Consider the following 20,797-nt stretch of genomic DNA (forward strand, 5'->3'; position numbering starts at 1 on the left):
TCCTTGCCCTGGCAATTCCAGCGTGGAACTGCTGCTCCCTGCCTTGCTGGGCCACCTGAAGTCCCTCAATTCTCCCACCAAAGAGGCTGTAAATCATTATTAAGATAAATTCTGTCCTTTCCTTTGACGAGCCAGGGCAGGAACGAAGCACTCCAATATTGCAGAGGTAATGCCCTCCTGGGCTGCCACAACACAGACTGCCCAGTGTTTGCAGGAGAAAGGCAGTGCCACAGGCAGCTCCCTGGCCACGAGCCAGCCCTGATAATTACATTTCACCCATCAAGCCTCCCCTGCAGTTTTGACTGGCAGGAGCATTTTAATGGGTTTTCTCTCCCTGCACTGTGCTGGTACTGTGTGCTGCTCAGGAGCATGCCTGTGGGCTGGGAAACAGCTGCTGGGTTCCACCCAAAGGACTGCATTTCCATGTGAAACGGGGATGTCTCCTGTGTGGGGCACACGGAGGAAGTTAATAAAGAAGTGTGGAACTAATTGCAACTGTTGATTCAGCTCATTCCATCCTCCTGAACGCTGTTTGTTTTTGCAACTGAGGTCCCACCATCGCACTCCCCACTAAGACTTTCCCAGGAAGTGGAGGAAGCACAGCGAGCCTGGCATGTTAGAAAAGACATTTATGTTCTTTTGATATCCCCAGTGATTCCCACACAGCCACTTCCAATCCGTGGCAGGACGGACACCAGCGAGCTGTGCAAGCCACAAACCCTGCAGGTCGTTCATGCTGAGAAAAAAACCTCCCCTTTCCTTCTGTGCTGGAAAAGGTTCCAGCATTTCCAGCAAGAAACAAGGCTGAAAACCAGTTCTATTGGAACTTGTTTGCAGAAGTAAGTGCTCAGCTCACTGCCTGTGTCAACACCAGACTTCCAGACACCACTATTGCTCCTGATCTTCACCGACTCTTTGGATCAATTGTTTCACCTCTCTGGAGCTCCATTTCCCCTTTTCTCCTCTACACCATGTTTGATTCTGATTTCTAACTAATTATGGCAAGGCCTGCCTTTCATAGAGCTCAGAAGACATCTGAACAAACATCACCCCCCAGGGGCTGAGCCAGCCCAAGGAATCACCTGGGCAGCATCCCTGGATGGGGACACCAGAACAGAACCAGCCCGGGAAGGGGAAAGAGCAACACTGCTCTCATATCCCCACCTGCCTAAACATTTATTAATTTACCAGCAGGAAAACGACAATATTTAAATTCCCACTGAGAGCTTTAAATTCTCCCTGAGAGCAGCAGCAGCTCCCTCAGCTCAGCAAGAGGTGAGGGACCGGCACCAGCAACTAAAGAAACACCCCAAAAAGAGCCGTTTGTATTTCTGACAGCAACTTCAGGGCAGCCACATTTATCTGCAAGTCGAAAGTAATTACTTCCCATACAGTCACAGGCATCTCGAGTCCCCAGCCAAGGCTTCAGAGACGCGGCCCATTATCCACACGAAGGCTGCTCCCATAGGACCAATTGCAGAAAAGGCTTTGCTGATGAGGCCCCTGTATTCCAGCAGGAATTCTGTCAAAGGCACCAGGACTCCAACGCTGCTGGAAGGCCTGGAAAAGCCCATCGGGAAAGGGCTGTTTATTTGAGTAACAAGAAATTGTCTTATGCTGGGTAGATCAGGCTCCAGATGGAGGAGGGTTTATGTGATGTGCGAAGGGACTGAAATCAGCTCGTTTTAGACGTATAAGAGATCACCAGAAATCTGCTTGTGTGGGTTTTCCTTCTGTGCACTTTGCTCAAGACGACTGAACAGTCCTGAATCTCCTGTGTCGCCCTGTTAAGTGGCTCTACCCCCAACAGGGTTAATTGTAATTGCAAATACAGCCTCTCAAAAGCTTATGTACAAACAGGACAAGTGTTATCTGCTGGCACCCAGATAATGGAGAAGAAAAACCAGGGAAAGCCTCGCAGAAGGCTATGACATCACTGGCAGCCAATAGGAAACGCTGCACATTCCCAGCAGCCAGGCGAGGGATTGTTCCCAGATGTTGCAAATCCTTCCTAAAAAACACAGATAACAGCCAAGCCAGCTGCTGGCACAGCCCTCCCTCCTGGCTCCGACCTGGCAGCACCCACAAGCCAGTTCTTTCCACTGCCTGGACCACGCAAAGAGAACAGTAAAATATTTTAAGCCCTCGCAAAAAAAAGCCCGAAGGTAAAATATCGTATCTCTTCCATGCAAGCTATTTTTATTTTTCCCCAAATTGCCCAGTAAGGACCTGAGAAAAACAAAACAGAATTTCATTCGTGTCCCAAAGAACTCAGAATAAGCGATTCCCAGGGAAAAATTGTATTCTGTGTTTTGTGTGTGCAGCAGAAGAGGGAATCCATCAGCTATTTTTGGCAGAAGCTGCATTTACAGTAAAAACAAGTCAATGTAGAATTCTGGCATTCGATTCTATATTGCTGAAAACCTAAAGGTCAACCAGTGAAAAGGGATCTAGTAAGTAGTACCCCTCTGTCCCAAATTATTTAGTGCTTAAAGGAAAAACAAACAAACAAAAAACACACTAAATAAACAAAACCACACAAACACATGCACCAAAAAAAAAAAACCACAAACCAACAAACACAAACCTAACCCACCCTGAAATCAAAAGAACAAGATCTAAGATGCACAGGAGAAAAACAAGCAGGACACAGGAGGGATGGGGAGGAAGTTTAAACAGCTAATTAGCAGCAGTGATTCTAATTCCATCCTAATTTAGCTGTACACTGAGTTCTCAGGGCAGCAAAAAGTAAGCAACAGCTAAAGACTTGCAGATCCTCCCCTTGAACATCTTCCCCTATGGAAATCAGTCCTGCATATGACACCGAGATCAAAGTTCCCGCCTCTGACAAATAGAAGGATTCAAATGTTATTAAAAAAGATGAAAATCTCAAAATTTCTAAACGCCACTCATCTTGTAAAACTTCAAAGTAGCCCCTGGATCAGTCAGGAGGGGAGTTGTGGGGGGAGAGACAGTTCAGCTCTGTCGCGTGCGTTTAATTTTCCAATTCGAAATGCGTTGTGTGGGTCTGAAATGCACACGCAGGGACACTGCAGTCATTTACAGCGAGGGCCACAATCATCACAGATGGTTTTGTGAAAGAATCCCAAGCTGTCTGCTACCAGCTGACACACATTTTATAGCGCTGGAGACAAAGAAAAGCTCGGGCCCAGCACATTGAAAACCAGAGAAGGAAACAGCCCTGCCCAAAACACATTTATTTTTTTTTTTTTTTTCCCCCAAAAGGTAAAGACCAACTTTGCTATCCCTGAAAGATTTGTATGCAATTATCTGGTAAGTTCCAGTGAATATATTAAAGAATTCGAAACTGTGAACAATTAACTTACAGCAAGATTTACATAAAACTCCTCCAGTAATTAGCAGCAAATAGAGGCAGATAAGCCCTGCAATTTTATGGGTGTTAGTGTGGAAAAAGTAATTTGCAATTCATAATGCAGGTCAGACACAGATGTTTCAGCTGATTGCTGAGCCAGTGAACAGAAGCCCTTGTCAACATCATCTGCAAAAAGTGCCCTGTGTGATCTCTGAGAGCTCCAAACCAGGGCCAAACCAGGGGGATAAGCACATAAATTTGGAAACGGGCTGATGGGGGGAAAGAGCCTAAAATTTGAAGCAATGTATCTTCTCCCTACTGCCTCCAATCCGTGTGTCTGCCTCAGCTGAATTAAATGGGTTTATAATGCATTATGTCATTTGCTGCTGAGAGCAGAGTCTGCAAAAGCCACGTTGCTGCAGCACACACAAAAGGCTCCACAGTGTTAATTCTCTGAAATAATCAATTTAAGCCACACATCTAAATTTTGCTCTGAGATCCTTGCAGTAGCAGCCTCCTCTGTTAGAGGCCTGGCTCAGGCTGATCCTTGTGGGTAAAGTTCCTGGGCTGGCCAGCAACTTACACTGGAACAGGAACAGTGCTGATGAATCAAATTAATTCTTAAAATTCTTAATGTTAATTCTTAAAATTTCAGAGATTGTAACGTTCCTCTGAAGTGAAAATAGTAACAGCCTCAGAATTAAAACATAACATTGAACTTGGGTGTGTGTACATAGATAGGGTCTTGTTCTGATCTTCATATTCTCCTGTTTTTCAGCTGGAGAACAGAAAAGCCATATCTTTTCATGTTTCATTTTATTTAAGGAGCTGGGAAAAGAATTCAGCTCTCAAGCAGAGATAAAATACCCTTGGGGGTTTGGTTGGGATAGGGAAGAGGTTAGAGAGGTTTAATGCCTTATTGATGTGGAGTAGTTTGGTGTTGGGGGACTGGTTTTGCTTCGACTCCAGGAGCGTTGGTTGGCCCTTGTTGGAACAACCTGAGTCACATTTTGCTGCCCAGAAGAGCCCAAATGGTGTCTAGGAGTCAGAATGAATCACTGGTATACTGAATCAACAATGCAAAGATAAATGTTTTAACCAGACCACACAGATAAAAACAAACACCAACGGAATGGGAAGAAGACACCCAGGTCAGGGACGCAGAAGACAATCCAGGTATCATCAGCCTGTTGTCTGAATTAATATTTACCAGTTCAGCAGCTCGGGGGAAAGGGGAAGGAACAGGGAAGGAGGAGCAAACACAGTGCAGGTGCTGCACGCTATGAAGGAGGAGGAAAGGGGTGCTCAGGATTAATTCGCTCTCCTGATAAGAGCTACTATTAATTTGCTTTTCCAACTGCAGCTGCTCTCAGGCCACGGCCACACAAGTGCCATCCCCCCAGCCCATTTCACCCGAGGCTCGTTAATCACACATGAGGTCCCTTTTTGTCCCATCCATTCCCATACTGTCAGAGCCCCACGTTATAGCCCTCAGTAATCCCTGGAGCAGGGACAAAAACAGCACCACCAGCACCCAGGGCTCAGGCGTGTCCTCAAAGCAGCAGATTCAGCAGCGCTGAGCCCTTCAGCCAAATCCAGCCCCTCTCCAAGGGAACATCCCACACCAGTGGCCACCAGGATGGACGTTCAGCCAAGGCCTGGAGGGGTTAACATTCCCCCGTGGGCTCAGTTCCCACACCAGGATGGACACCAGCCAACCACCTCATTAAGGAAGAACTTTGTGCTGCCTTCAGATGGACCATCAGGCCTCACAGATCACTGCTGTTTGTTTGTTGGTTTAAACATATAATTTGATTCCCTAGTGCCAGTGGTTTTATTCCTTTGCCAACCAATTTGCTCCTCCACGGAGCAAAACACGTGGGGATCATCCCCCTTTCTCGTGGAGGCAAGCGGGGCAGATGCCTGTGGTGCTCACTGCCTTCCCTGAGCACTGCCCAGCAGCACAGCTTTAGGTCAGCATAATTCTACTTTAAAACACTCCCCCATCTGCATCACACTGGTTATTAGTCACCTGCTGCTGCTGAGGCAAAAGGTTGGGGCACCTCAACAGGTATGGAGGTCCCACAGAAACAAACCAAAAAAAAAAAACAAAAAACCCAGCTTTTCCTCCTGAATGCATTTCCCAGGGAGAAACAGGGCACTTTTAAGAGCACAGAACGAAGGGAGAACGCTCTCCCAGTTTTTCAGACCTCAACTGAATACCAAAATCTAACAAGTGCTTAATACTCTGGGCACACCTGAGAAGCTGTTGGGACTCCACAGCTGCCAGAGCCCGAGCGCCCTAAAATGCAAAGCAATCATCCCATGAGGAGCATCTCCAGCTGCTCAGATCCCAGCAGGGGCTGTCTCTCACCATTCACAAGGCATCCCTTGCCTAAGAACAATCTCCCAGTCAAACTGATGTTTACAGGATCCGTTGCACTTCCCTCACACAACAATGGAGAGCACACACACACACACACACACACTCTGCTGCAGGAACCAGCATGCAATCAATACTGCATTTGATTTTAGACTGAAAGGGCATGTAATCCTGTCTACAAGAAGCCAGGCTGAGAAACTTCAAGCTACCCAGCAGGATTTTATGCAAATTCCCTTATCCTGTCTAACTTCAGCGACTGAAATCTAAAATTCTTCAGACTACGGTCTAAGATACTAAAATATTTTAGGGGTCCAGGCTGTAAATGTGTGAGGAAGATCTTCAACTCCTAAAATCAGCATAGGACTGGAGAAATAGATGGAGACAGAGCAGCTCATTCCAGCTGAGAATGCCAATAGCCCCAGCTGTGCAGGTGGAAAAAACTCTTGTAAACCTACTTTATTACTACTGCTTTCTTGTGTACCTTCATCCTACCAGAAATAGGAAGGCTGCAAACAAACATCCAAACATTTATCCCGTGCTGAAAGGCTGCCCCACATCTCCAGTTACTTCAGCAGAGTTCTCATACCATGGTATTATGTTTCTGACCTCTCTTGCATCACTTGTTGAAGCCAAGCTCTTAATAAAAATACATTTCATGCTCGAGACAAACTTGAGTTTTGGGGAAATGGGCAATTCTTCTTGTCCTCTGTTGTGTCCCTGTACCCAAGACTGTAAGGTCAGCTTAAAAGAGGGCATTAAAATCACGGACTATGTCCCAAATTTGGTGTTGAAATATAAAATACCAGTGCTCTCTTCTCTCCCTGAAGGTGCACAACCACTTAATAAACCTTGGCAGGGTTAAACCTCCTGTCTCCACGTGGAGAAACATGGGTATGAATTGACCAAATTTATCCAGGGGTTTATCTGTGCCTCAAACATCATCTGAAGGTGGAAATTACTGCATTTCACAGAGCAACCCCGGGGAACAACAGGCTTTTATGGCATCTCCATTAAGCAGAAAGTAACAAGTTTAAAGAGGGAGGCACGTGGAGAAGGGAGCAAGCACACAGCTTGTTCACACCCAGCTCGGCACCTGCTTGTGAATGGGAAGCAACCAAAAGCTGTGCAACACTTAGGAGATGGTAATTAATCTCTCCAGTTAGCTGACAAGCAAACATCATGGCATGCTGGAGACATCAGCACATTAAAAACAGGCAAGAGAAGGAATAAGGGAGATGGGATCCCAGCACGGCTCAGCAACATCTGGATCACTGACTCCCTCCATAACTGGGCAAATTACTTACAGCCCAAATTCCTCTGCCCCTGTTTATTTTTCCAAGGCTATAAATTGTTGTGTCTTTTTCCTGAATGCAAACACAATGTTTAAACCTCATTTAAACCTTCCAGGCACTACCACAATGCCAGCGCAATGAAATTTAAACAACACAACCCAAACCCCCTAGAATATCACATTCAGCTGGTTTTGAATAAGTTGTTTTGGCTGTTTAGTGACAGGACTAAAACTGTTTTCATGTTTAAATCATGTTTCAGCCCTGCAGACTTTGTGGGCTTCACTCTCATTTTTAAAATAGATTACAGGATGTTATAGTTGGAATTAAAAACTAAGCTTTTGTTTTCATGTAATTTGAGATTCGAGACCCTTCTAAAAATCAGGATCCAGGTACCAACTCTGCTGCTGCTGTACATACTGCATCAAACAACACAGATTTCTTACAGACACATGAGCCAACATACCCAGGACACCACTCTTCCATTGAAGCAAGGGAGCTTTGCATTGTCATCTGAGATCTCCTCCTTTACCACCCTGGAAAAAAATAAAAAAAACAGGAAAAATTACATAAGATTAGAAGTGGTTTTCTCAAAAAGCCAACCTGAAGTCCAGTCAAACTCCATAAAAATGTGTGGATCCAGAACCACGTTTTCCTTTATTTATGTTTTTGTCTTACTTGTTGCTGTGTAAATTAAAAACCACCACAGCCACAAAGCAACTGAAACATGGAGGGAGGGGGGGAAAACTGGTCAGGAAGGAGAAGAGAGCAGAGCAAATGGACAGTTTCTTTCCATCTTACTTTTGGAAAACTGCAAATAAATAACTCCACCACTAATACCTGCATTTGCACATATTTTAAGAGGCAATGAACACCTTTTTTTCTCTCCACACTTATTTGCATTTGTTAATGCCTGGCAGTGCAATATTAGGCAGTTCCTCACCCCTTTCCTATTACTGGAAAGAAAAACATGCTAAAATATTCATTTAACTCCTAAAGCATCAGTCCTCCCTTCACCTTTTGGCAGCAGGAATCAGATCACGCGGTTCCATTTATTGGTTTAAGTCATTTATACTCGGGCTCTGAGGAGACAATTAAGAGTCAACTCCACTGAAAGCAACAAGGTACCCAGGGCTTTAAAAACCTCTGACAATTCAGCAAAGCTCTCAGACCTGTAATTCTGGAGCTGCAAAGCCTGTGTGCAGACAGAGGATTTCGACACTCGCCTGGGATCTCCAGCCCCAGTCGACGGACTCAAACTCAGACATTACCTTTTGATTTTCATGGAGTCCTGCAGAGAACACTCACTCAGCAGAGCCCCAATTGCTGAGTCAGCAAAGAAAGACACTGCAATAATTTTATCTTGACAGCTGTAGGTTTTAAATGGCAGCATCTCCCCCCCCCCCCCCCCCCCCCCCCCCACCTAGTAAGGAAATGACACTTATGGCACCTCAGGAATCACATGGAGGATTTTCTGCACCAAGCTCCAAGATTTAGGCAAAAATCAAGCATTAAAACCACGCTGACAGAAAAGGCTTGGGGGACTTTCTCAGCAGGAGCTCCCTGCAATACTGCACTGACTGGTTCAGTTGTCCTCGAGATGGAAAACGAGCTCCTGGACTCGCCACCGACAAAGCAACGAGCTCCATCACAGCCCCAGCCTCTGCTGCAGCTGAAGGGAACAACTTCCAGATCTGTTGCAACTTGAACTACTAAATATAGCCTTGAGCTATGAGGCAAGAGAATGACAGACTGTAATTCCCAGCTTGCTTTGGGTAGCAATCAACCGCGCCAAGAACATCAAAGACAGCAGCAGCCACTAATTTCAAATATCACTGTTTTACAAATCATTATTTGTAGTGAAGAGGCAGCTCCTTTCAATTCTCAGCAAGGAGAGAAGCAATGGAGAGGAGGCAAGAAAGGAGCAGGAGTGGCTGCAGCAAATGCTTCAGTCTGAGGGCAGCTTTGTGTTTAAGAAGATGCTGTTTGTCCATAAAAACCTGGGAGCCAGGGCAGGGGGAGACTGCAGGGCCTTTGTCTGGTTTTGGAACACACGGTCCATTAGGAACTGATATCCTGAATATCAGGGTGGGTAAAGCCCTAAACAACGGGTTCACAACCCAGAGCCAACCCAAAGCAGCGTGGCAAGGAAGAGGGGATGCATTTCATCTGCCAGTGAGCTCCTGTGAGGTGAAGAAGTCCATTGGCACTGGACGTGATCAACCATGGAGACACATCACCAACAGTGTGATTGTTAACAGGCTCACTGTCTGCTAACAAGACCAAACACCATCTGATACCAAGAAACACATCCCCTGCTCTCCCAGAGTGAAAGCTTCCCTTCAGAAAAGCAGACAGTTGCTTCCCAGGTCACATCCTGCCTCTTGGCAGCCCCTGTGTGTGTGTCTGTAATTGCTGGCGAGGTTGGGACACACGCGGTCCCCCTCCCAGCACACACAACCTCCCACCCAGCAGAGGTGAGGAGCCACCCTGGGTCAGGGAGAAGAGAGCAAATAAACACCTGTCTGTCCACAAAGCCACTCACAAAGGCACCACTGAGTGAAAAAAAAAAAACAAAACACAACAAAAACAAAGGTGACACAACAAAACAGCCACTTCCAGCTCCACCGGGTCACCAGCCCTTCTGTGTTCCACCTGTACACGGTTCTCCCTTGCAAAGGGGAGGGAGGGGAGACTCTGCCAGCACACCAACTATTGAAGAGATTTTTTTCTGCCATTTGCAGACTTGAGGCACTTTCTTTTTCCCTGTGCTCCAGGAAAAACCTCGATGCACAAGACACGAGATCCTTCAGTTCCTCCTCCCAATGCACCTACCAGGTGAAAGGGAGGTAAAAGAAGACCACGGGGGGAACAGCTCACCCAAGGTCACTCAGAACATCAGAGACAGAGCATGAAAAAGACCCCACACTCTTGAACAGCCCCCAAGCACCTGCCCTACCTCCCCAGCAAGCCCCCCACTACCACACCTCCCATCTGAGGGCATCTGCAGAGAAGGGTGTGTGGATACGTGGGGAAGGGGAGGAGGGAGCAGTTCCAGGAGCTCACATCCTCTGCTTTATTTGACTTAGAGGAGATTTAACAACTAATTACTAAATGAAACAATCACTGCTGGTAACAGCCCCTCCTTCCTCTCGCTTCCTGGAATTGTGTCTGGATCCTCTGGCTTTCCTACCACCCTGCTCTGCACAGAAAGGTGTTTGTGGATTTACCCACCCCAGCCCTGTTCACCCTCTCACCTGTTTCTGTGACAGGTTACACTCCTGCTCGCCCTCCCAGTACCCTGACTCCTTGTTTTCCTCCAAAGAGCTGGGAAAACCAGGATGGTTTAGGCTCACCCCGCCTCTCACCCTTCTGCCAAGCTGTTTGCCTCAGAATATCCACTGATGCCACATTAACTGGGGTATACAGGTAGCCCCACAAAGCCCTGATGACTGTGATTCATCAGCATTTAGGTAATTGCCCATTAAGCACTGGGTTTGATAGTGTTGCTCACACTTGCATTTTGATTGCATCATGCATGTCTGTGACAAGACTGCACCTCCACCACCAGCTGGTGGATTTTTCTTGGAAAATGAGCTTAACAAGAAAATTTCCCTTCCAAGTTGCAGGCCCAGTCCTCCAAGACCACAGACAGGGGAAATGCAGGGTTGACACAGCAGGATGGCCCTGCAGATTCACTGCAGGTTAACGTCTGCCACGACACAAAGCGAGAATCCTAATTTAATTCAGCACCAGATTAATCCCATCTCATCACTGGGATCATAATCAAGTCTTTTCTTAACTCTAATTGTCCTTTACTGATGGGAGAAGGGGAGAGAAGCTTCATTCCTTACTGACTTGCTTGGGGATCCTCAGAGAGACATCAAAGGAATGAAGTCCTTCAAGTATCTTCAGTGACTCCTGACACCTCAAAGGCAGGTAACAGATTATTCAGGTGTTAGTTTTGATTCATAGAATGATGTTGCTTGGAAAAGAAATCCAGGGATCGTCTGGCCCAAGCTCCTGCTCACAGCAGGTTTAGGTTGCTCAGGGCCATGTCCAGTCAAGCTCTGAGTATCTCCAAGGATGGATATTCCACAACATAATTTGGGCAACTTCTACTGACGGAGCAGCAGTTTTCCAAAAACCTGTTTAAATTAGTAAAACTGTAAGCAATCAGAATTTGGAATCCAAGGCTGCAGAGCTTTGAAACAGTCTTGCTGGAGCTGATTTAACACTTCAATTTGAATCTTTAAAAATAAAACCTTGGGCTTTTTGTAGCTGAGGCCAGGACACAGAGAGCCTTTAACCACCCTCCCAGCACAGAGAAAGGAATGGGAATTAAGCCACTTGCTGAATTTACAGGTGAGGCTTGGCTCGGATGTAGTGGGTTTTTTTTTTTTCTGGAAAGAAGGAAGAAGGGAGAAGAGAAATCCCTCTGCTGAGCAGATAAACACCCTGGTGCAGTGCAGAGTGGAAGGGCTCTGCTCAGCACAAAGGATCTGTGCTGCACGAAAGCCTCAGATCTTGCCTGCACCCCACAGAGCTGGTGAGCAGGAACTGTGTGGCAGCATTCCCCTTCCTCCTTCCCCGTGGAAGGCTCGTGCCAATCACTCCTCAAAATACCACAGTGGAGCCAGCATTCTCTCTTTTTTTGGGGGTTGTTATTCCCAAACCACTCTGCCAGTGCTGTGCCTTTCCATATAAGCACTGCTGTGTGCCAGCTCCCCCATAAACCTGTCAAAAACGGGTATGAGTGTGCTACCCACAATTATGACAGCAATGACACACCCATATCTACAAAAGTGACACAACTGTGGAACAAAACCCTCTTCAAACAAAGACACCCAGCTTCAGTGCACACGAGCTCCTTTTTTTTTTTACAGGTCCTATAGAAATTTTAGCGAGAAAATGGGAAACGAAAGTTGGGGAAGTCACCTCTTCCCACACAGGTGACCAACACATCAAAAACCACACCTCCTTTTTCTTCGTTTATATAATTAGCTGCCAGCCTCTGTCTCGTGTCATTCTTCACCCCTGTAAAAACCCAAACACACAGTGCTGGTGATTCTGTCTGCAATTAACACAGTTAACGCTCCCGTGTATTTACACACCACTTATCCCCTGCCACATCTGATCTTCAGCACCACACCGAACTGCCTCTTCCCTCCGCCCCTATTCCTGCAGGCACATCCAAGCACTTTGCCCTGCCAGCCTCCTGGAACAGCAGGGATGATTTATCATCTTCCAGGAGAACTGCAGGACACCGGAAAAGTTTTGGCGCCTCGGGATTGGACCAGGTAAGCGACCTGAGCCTTAAGCACATGGATGAAGTAAGAACTGCTGTGTTCCCTGAAGAGAGAATCAGCCCAAATCTGCCCTTATTCCAAGCATAAAGCTTCACTTTTTATGATATTTAAGTTGGGACTCGAGGACAACTAAATCTGTTCGGGCTCTGCCCTGGCACCAACGCGCTGCATGACCTCGAGGAGGGCACCTGGCGAGAAAATTATGGCACCTCCACCTCTGAAAGCTCCTCTGTGAGCATTTAAGACAGACATTCAAGCAGCAGAAAACCTCCTTACTTGGTCAGGGAAGGTCCAGATTCTGCCTGAGCGAGATCAGGGCACGAGAATCCCAAAGCAAGGACGGGAGAATGGGAGGGAGGGAGGGAGGGAGGTGTTTGTGTTGCAGCTGCCTGCCTGCCTGCGAACAGGAGAATTCCGACCCACAGCGAGCCCGTTTTGCCCTCTGCATCACACCCCAAGCACTCTGAAAGGCCTGTCAGCCCTCCCCGAGTGCAGCCCTCTGACACAGTGACTCACAGGAAAAGGTTTCCACGTGTTTTGAACCAACTGGTCCTTGGGCTCGCGGCCCAGAGCTGCCTCATCCTCCCATTTCAGCCAAGGGCAGCTCAGCCCAGCTCCAGACCCTGCCAGCAATTCTGCCCATTACCTCAAAAGGGTCTCCAAACACGCTGCACTTTGCAGCCTCTGCGAGGAACGGCTTCCAATTAAGCGCTTTGAAATATTTATGACTGACTGTTAAAGAGCAACGGCACGTAGAGAATATGATTTGCTCCCCTGCCCCTTAATTAACAATATTTCAAATAGCCGTGCCACGCTCAAGGTGTGAGAAACCCCACTAAAATACAGGCATTTATGGCTTTTAAATTGATATCTCAAGAAATTAGTTTGATTTGAGCACTAACAGGCACAACTGTGCACACTGTTCCCCTCCCCTCCATACCCAGCTAACCCAGAAAAAAGGTTACCTTTAATTATGTGCCCAGAGAAGCGAAGAAATGGTTGATTTTTGGAGTCCTAAGACCTTAAAATTTCTTTTTATCTATACCATCTACTCTCTCAGAAAGAGCTGGGAATGGAACCGGCCAAAACAAGCATTTTAGCCACACTGACAGTTTTCTGCCTTTTCTATTAGTCCTCTTTTTCCCCTGCTCCCTGTATTATTTAGTAAATTATTTATGTGGCTACATTTCAATCTCACAGGTGTTAATGAACCTATTCTTGCAGCTGTCCCAAGGGGACAGGCACGATCTCTGCCACAAAACCAAGGAAGTCACAGCACTGAAGGGACAGGTCAGCATAATTACCACCTGAACCCAGCTTTCTGAGTCCCACTCCAACGCCTGAGCTACAAACCAATAAATATTAACAAGCCCCCCATAAAATTAAACAGGTCTTGACAAACGACCTAGGAATAAATAAATAAATAAATAAATAAAAAGCACTGCACAGGAGAGGAGTGCCAGCAGTTGAGCTGGCTGTGGAATGCCCATTTCAAACAGCTGGCTCGGATTTGGCTTTCCCCAGGGGGGCAATTATCTTCCAAAACTCGGGAGCAGGACGCTCAAAATAGCGCTCAGGGATGTCATTCACGAGGAGCCGAGGCAGGGATGCAGCCCTGTTGGAAAGCCAGGGCTCTGCAGGCTCTGCAGGCAGGTCGTGACCCGGCACTCTGAGAGCTGCACGACGTTCCTTGAGCCAGTTTGGGAGGCTGGAGGTTGAAAGGCAAGGTTTTTGGCAGGGCACAGACACTAACAGCACACCCTCTGAGCTGTGCTTTCGGCCCTTCCAAAGTTATTTGGGAAGATCTACGGGCTCCATGGATGCCCAGGATGTCACAGCATCCCCAAGGATGTTCTGGGATAACATCAATTCACCAACGTGCAGCCACCGCTCTTGGATCCCCAGCCAGAATTCCAAGGGTTTTCCACACTAACAGGATTCACATCAAGACAGATCCACTCTTTGCTGTCACACCCCCAAAATGGCACAAAGGCAACTCCTCATGGAGTGGCTCACATCCCCCCCACAGTCAGGCAGAAAGGGGGTTCTGGGTGGCAGCAGGAGACATGAACAGGGCCAAAACATCAGTTTCTCTTCATCATTTCTTCCCCCAAACACCACTGTTAAGATAACTAAGTTTCCATCTTAAAATCTAATTTCCTCTGAAACTCTCTGAATATTCGTGCATGGGATAACAAAAATCCCAGACACAGTCAGGTCCTCATTTTAGAAGATGAGCAACTGTGTGGATTAATTTTGCAAAGCAAGGGAGTTTATTTCTACCATTCTAAGTAAGCACCAGGTATGGCAGCAGCCCCAGGCCTCTTATTACAACTGTCCAGTTCATTTTCAATAAAAGGTGTCACACAGCCATGACAAAGCCAGCACCAGCTGCCAAACAACACAACCCAAGAGATGCTAAACCCACAGCAGAGTGGGCAAGATAAGAATCAGTTCTGATTCCTCTGTGAAATGTTCCTTTTGTGCTCTCCTAAAAGCACCTCATCATCATAATAAAGCTGGGTCAGAAAACAGCCACAAGTGTTAATCAATACCTCACAGAAATATTATTTACAGACAGGTTAAATAATTGCTAACAAAGAGATAAGTGCCAATCCAGTTACACCAGAAGAAAACGTATTATCCACCAGTGGCTACAGTGCTCCAAGACTCCAGATACTTGGGAGAGAAAAGAAGCTATTCATAAATTTGTTTAGTATGGTCCCTGTGCAGAAACCTCAAACACTTATTACAGATAATATCTCCTTCCCCCTAGGTTATTTGTCTAGACATATTTTAATTAAACGGCCTAATTCTGGTCACTGATGTGGTGGAAATCATTTAGTTTAGTTTAACGAGGCCTTTTGGTCTGTACCAGTGGAGCTTCCAGAGGTACAGCCCACGAGTCAGATGTGAGTGGATGTGACAGTGCCTGGATAAAACACAGGCACCACCAGGGTGGAGTCAAACACCTCTGGCACCTTCAAAGCACATGCCAAATGTCAACCCTCCCACAAAAAAAAAACCCAAAAGGCCATGTACCCTTTTGTTTTGTGGGAAGCCACCAGAAGCCTTCACTGGTGGGTTCTTTGTAGGAGCTTGGGAAGTGAACTGCATCCTGCAGACAATTCCCAGAACCTCCAGCGGGCCCCAAAGGGATAAAACACGAACCCACTTCACCTTCCAGCTGCTCACATGGCCTGGACACTCTCTGTGGACAAAGCACCCTGCAATCCAGACCCCAAATGAGGTTGTCCTTGCGTGCTCCCTTGGAAGTTTAATCTCCCACCAGGAACATGCTGCTGGTGGCAGGAGATGGGAAGCAGAGCCACAGCCCTCCAACACTTCCCTGGGACAGCAACGCTGCAGGACAAACTTGTAACACAATGAAAAACTGGGTTCAGACCTCTTGCATTCAGACCTGGTAATAAATTCCACCCACACTTCAGAGACTTCAAAGTGCAACTGGACCTACGAGTTTGTTTAGGCGTTAAAAGGGAGATTTCCAGCTTGTCACAAAATCCCAAGTCAGATATAAATTAAGGAGCAAGGGAGTCTCTGGGTGTGTGTGTCCATATGGGAAGGTGAGCACTCTCAAAAGACTTCCCCCCACACTGTCACACATTTTACAACAATATCTACTATTCCACTTGGAAGAACAGGAGAGTGGTAGCACAGATTGCCCGGGCTGATGGATCACAGCTGTCCATATGAACATGGGTGAGCCAACCTCTCTCATTTCAGGAGTGGCCCTTTCACTTTGGAACTGGAACATGGTGATAAGAGGTGGTTATTTCATTTACCGTCATGCTCCTGAAGAACTGTAAGCAAGAGGAAAACTGCAGGGACTCACTTGGGTACCTGACACAGGTTTTTGAGTTATTTATTAGGAAATACTTGTCCAAGCTGTTCTTGTTCAGGGCATCCCCACAAGATCCAGCAGCACTGAAGGACACAGGAATGCTCTACTCCCCCCATTTCCCCAGGTGCACCACAAGCTTTCCCATCAGATCACCAGCTCCTCGTTCCTCATGCAGCCAGACACGTTTGCCAACAGCTCTTCAAGCCACCCATTTAAGGAAAATTAAACTCAGATAGGTCTGAACCATTCAGCTGAGGCAGGGAGCAAGAACTGCCATGCACTAAGAAATGATTCTCCTCCAAACACTGCCTGCCCCCATGGAACCCTCATCCAGGAGCTGGAAAAACACCCAGGGAGCCTGTTCTGGGAGAGGCCCCATTAACACAGGAGGGACCTGCTCTTTACCTGCCCAGCTCTGCCTGTTTGGATCCTCACCTCCCACTCTTGTTAAAAAAAAAAAGAGTTATTTCAGCAACCTGAGAGGCTGCTCAGAGCAACAGCTTAGATAAAAGGTGCTGGGATTTTATGCATCACAGGCTGAACCTTCTCCATATGCAAAGGGAGAGCAAGGAAAATGCAAACCTTTCATTCCAAAGCCCATTTGACTTCTAAATGGGTATTTCACAGAATGGTTTGGGTTGGGAGGGACCTTAAAGACCATCTTGTTCCACCCCCTGCCATGGGCTGCTCCAACCTGGCCACGGACACTTCCAGGGATGGGGCAGCCACATCTTCTCTGGGCAACCTGGGCCTCCCCACCCTCACAGCCAACAGTTCCTTCTAAATATCCAATCTAAACCTCCTCTCTTGTCATTTTGAAGCCATTCCCCCTTGTCCTGGCACTACAAGCTCTTGTAAATCTTTGTAAACCTACTATTCGTAGGTTGAATCCACCAGAACTTTGCCCTTAATTTTCCAGTGTATTAGTGCTAAGGAGAAGGGGAGGAAAACATAGGCCACAATCACTATTTTTAATGAACACATTCATCTCCCCAAGAAGAAGGCTGGGCTTGAAATTGGGAAGTAGTTTTAAGTTTTCCCCTATTACTGGAGCTGTCGGAGTTGCATCATCCATCTTTCATCAAAACTCAAACTAAAGCACCAAAAATCCCACCTGCCAGCAGAGCTACAGTTCAGGAGCCAGAGCAGCTTTTCACAGGTCACACTTTGAACTGACCCAACATCAGCAGAGGTAACGCTGGGATGGGTAAACCCTAAACTTTCTCTTGCTGCTTTTTGCCACGAACACAGTGAAGAGCAGCTGAACAAGCTCCCACTCAACCAGTCGAACCCCATAAATCCTCAACAGCTTCCTGAGCTTCCCAAATCCTGTTGTTTTTTTTTTTTTGCAGCAGGATACCAATAGCACCTCTCAGGAGTAAAACTCCACTCTGTCATTCCCTAATCCCCAGTTCATTGAGCCTCATATCCCGCTCTTTGGCACAGCCAGATAAGAGGAGCCCCCATCCCAGTGGGTTTGTAATCTGGCCATTCTTCATTACAGCTGTGTCCCTGTCTTCACTCATTTTCTGCCAGGGGCTGGGGAACACCAGCAGCTCTGGGACTGCAGCACTTGCCAGTGGTTTATCCAACCAACCAGGGGCTGATTCCTTAATTAGTGATCCCTGGAGTCTGGAGAGAGAAACACAGAAGCTATTAAAAGGAGACAGCGTGGATGAGAAGCGGGGGGCAGGGGGATGGGAGAGCTGGGAATTCAACTTTGAAACACAGCCTAGTTGTTTTAAAATTTGCCCAAAGACATCCTGAGTGCCTTATCCTCAGGCAAAGGTCTACCTGCTGCTTTCAAAACCAGTACCCAGGAAGCCACCAAAAATGCTTTCAAAAGGCAGTCTGTCTGGTGGGGAGATCAGAAATCCACATTAAGCAAAGGATCTCGAAGAGGGTTTGACAGCTTGGCAGCATCTCAGAACTTTCTAACACAGCTATCACCTTCTGACCGTGTCCTGAGTCACTGTTTTCCAAAGGAAATCTGTCCCTACAAAAACACAGCAGCCACAGGAGGCACTGTCAGGTTCCCAAACCCCAGAGCTGCTTTACTTCACCTCAGCAGACCCTGCTCTCCACCCCTAGAGACGCAGCTTTTCCTGGTAACACGGGCTCAGTGAAAGTTCAGATTTTGTACCCAGCCTCCCAGAGCACCTTTGGGATGGTACCTGACACCTGCACTCACAGCTTGACACTCCAGAGAGTCAACCATATTGAGAAGGGAATAATACATTTTCAAGAGCATTCTGCTTTGCATTTATATCTCTGTACTTCCTACCCTTGGAGAAAAGAATGTCTTAAGACTCCCTGAGCTGACAGATGTGTTGCTGTTATTTGTTTTACCTGGCTGCTGCAAGCAAAAAGAAAACACTGTAAAAAAAACAGGACCATGTGAACGTGAAAAATCGCAAGTCTTGGCAAGGAAAAGTCAAGGTAGTTCTAGGACTACTTTAAGTAAGTTTTTAAGAGCTGAAGCAAATTTTAAGGGCCAGATTTTCCAGGAGAGAGTTGGCACCATTTAGTGCTGTTCCACCGTCACTTAACCTCACCGGACCCCCTCGGCCGTGGAAGTTCACAGGAGTGTCCCACTTGTGCACAGTTCTAAAGCCATTTCCTGATTTGTATGACATTGCTCCAAAGAAATCAAACCCAGAGAGCTCTAATTACGATATTCAGTCTGCTCTGAGAGTTCACAGTGCCCCAGTTATTAACTGACATATCGGGAAGCTCCGAATCCAGAGACAAATCACCACCGGTAGGAACCCTCAGGATAAAAGCAGAAGGGAACAATAAGACCCAAGAGTTTCTAGGACTGTAAAAAAAAAAAAAAAAAAAAAAAAAAAAAAAAAAAGGAGAAGGGTCTTATTTTGCTTAATTTGAAGCAACACATTTTATTGGAATGACGGTGATAGACTCAAGGTTGTCAAAACCAATTGCATCCCCGAGCAGTCACTGGAAGAAACCTTCAGTCAGTTTGCCAGGCTTGGCTACAGAATCATGGCATGAATTTCTTCTTGTACCCAGCAGGTCCCAGGCCACGGGCACAGAGAGAGGATTGTACCTTCTACTCACTCATTTTTTATTACTTCCACTTTATTTCAGATAAAGGAATATGTGTGCATACAAGACACGTGAAGGTGGGGATCCAACCTCTCCCTTTTCAACATTTAAACCCCATTATTTTTTCCGTCATCCTCTCATTCAAAACAACAACCAAAACCCCAAATCCCTTCAATTCTGCCTGTCCTAATGTTTGTTTCTTTTTGTTTAGCTGCCACGTGAGCTCTTCAGAGTAAGGACTGTTTTCTTACTAGGAGCTGACACAAAACATCTCCACAAAGCCCCCCTCGCTGTGCAAACAAATAAACTTGTTGTGTTTGTCTCTGACTCCTTTTTAAAGAGCCAAGTGCAATTCAGCAGCAACTCACAGGCCAAGGCCAGGCCAGACCAGCCAAAGATGTCCCCAAAAATGACCTGCAAGGAGGTGCCTCCTAAAGCTCAGCCTCTGCACCCTTCAACACCCACGAGCCCCTCCTGGCAGGAGCAAAATTCCCAGTTCTTTCTTGCGCTGCCTGCTGTTATTCCCACAGCTGAAGTCAGCTTGGCACTAGGGCTGCAAAGCTGCCCTGCAGCAAAGGATAATTCACAGTAGCATTATCTTCAATTCACTGGCTTACTGGTAATTTGGGCTGAGCAGGAGGGAGGGTGGGGGGGAGTGTTAGCAAAGACAAAAATAAGCAGATGACAAATTTGCTTATTAACCACACAGAATATGAGATGCACTAAAAAAAAAAAAACCTAAGGAGGGAGGAGGGCTGGAAAGCAGGATGTGAAGGAAGCAGGAGCTGGAACAGCCTGGCTGATGTCAGCCATGAAATGCAAGCCCTGCTGCCACAGTTGGAGAGGCAGAGTTTTTAACATTAACTGTTTGATTGCTCTGCTGTGACACCAAGTCAGGCACAGGATCCCCACCTACCCCCCAGGTGATCCCTGCAGGCTGGAGCCCTGACACGGCACCGACAACAAGGAATAAATTCCCCCTGATGGCAAACTTCACCCAAAAAAATCAAAGTTGATCTCCACCCAGAATCCACCAGGAGACATTATTGTGAAACCAGTCAATCACCAGGAGCTCCTCACAACGCTCCAGGGCCAGCACTGACTTTACCTTTCCTCCAAATCCCCAGAGCCCTGTGAAAGGCACACTCTGTACCCTTTCAGGATTAGTTTGCAGTGCCAGTGAAGGCAGGGAGGATTTTTGCATACGCTGAAATAAGGAACTCGTCGAGCATGTCTGTGAGCATTGCACTTGCTCAACAGTCTCTCATGACTCAGTATCCCCACATATTTACCTGTGACATCAGAAACCCAACCTCTCCCTTGGATTCAGCATGTAAGTGGCACCTCTAGTTACAGACCACGTGGTTGGTCCAGAGATTCCTAAATATTCATGTTTTCTGCCTTGCCATCACTTGCTGCCACTGGGCAGCTTTTATTCCTTGGTGAGAGCAAAATGTAATCAGTGTCAGGCACTTCTTTGCATATTCTTTCCCAAATAAAGAACTTTGTCCTGCATCCACAGTCCCTCCTCATCTCTGCACCAGGCAAGTGTCT

The 20,797-nt window shown here is 46.7% G+C and overlaps 1 protein-coding gene across 2 annotated transcripts in view; it reads right to left on the minus strand.

Annotated features, from left to right (window-relative positions):
* The window catches only part of DVL1 (dishevelled segment polarity protein 1), a 63,817-nt gene that overhangs the window by 30,680 nt on the left and 12,340 nt on the right, over nucleotides 1-20,797 (minus strand). For both annotated transcript variants that reach the window (XM_027898983.1, XM_027898984.1), the window contains exon 2: nucleotides 7,473-7,542. In XM_027898983.1, the coding sequence (XP_027754784.1) occupies nucleotides 7,473-7,542 (70 nt within the window). The remainder of the gene's footprint in view (nucleotides 1-7,472; nucleotides 7,543-20,797) is intronic.

The sequence above is a fragment of the Empidonax traillii genome, unplaced genomic scaffold, assembly GCF_003031625.1.
Source record: "Empidonax traillii isolate 1590-97213 ecotype Southwest subspecies unplaced genomic scaffold, ASM303162v1 scaffold633:size372093, whole genome shotgun sequence".
Classification (NCBI taxonomy): Eukaryota; Metazoa; Chordata; class Aves; order Passeriformes; family Tyrannidae; genus Empidonax; species Empidonax traillii.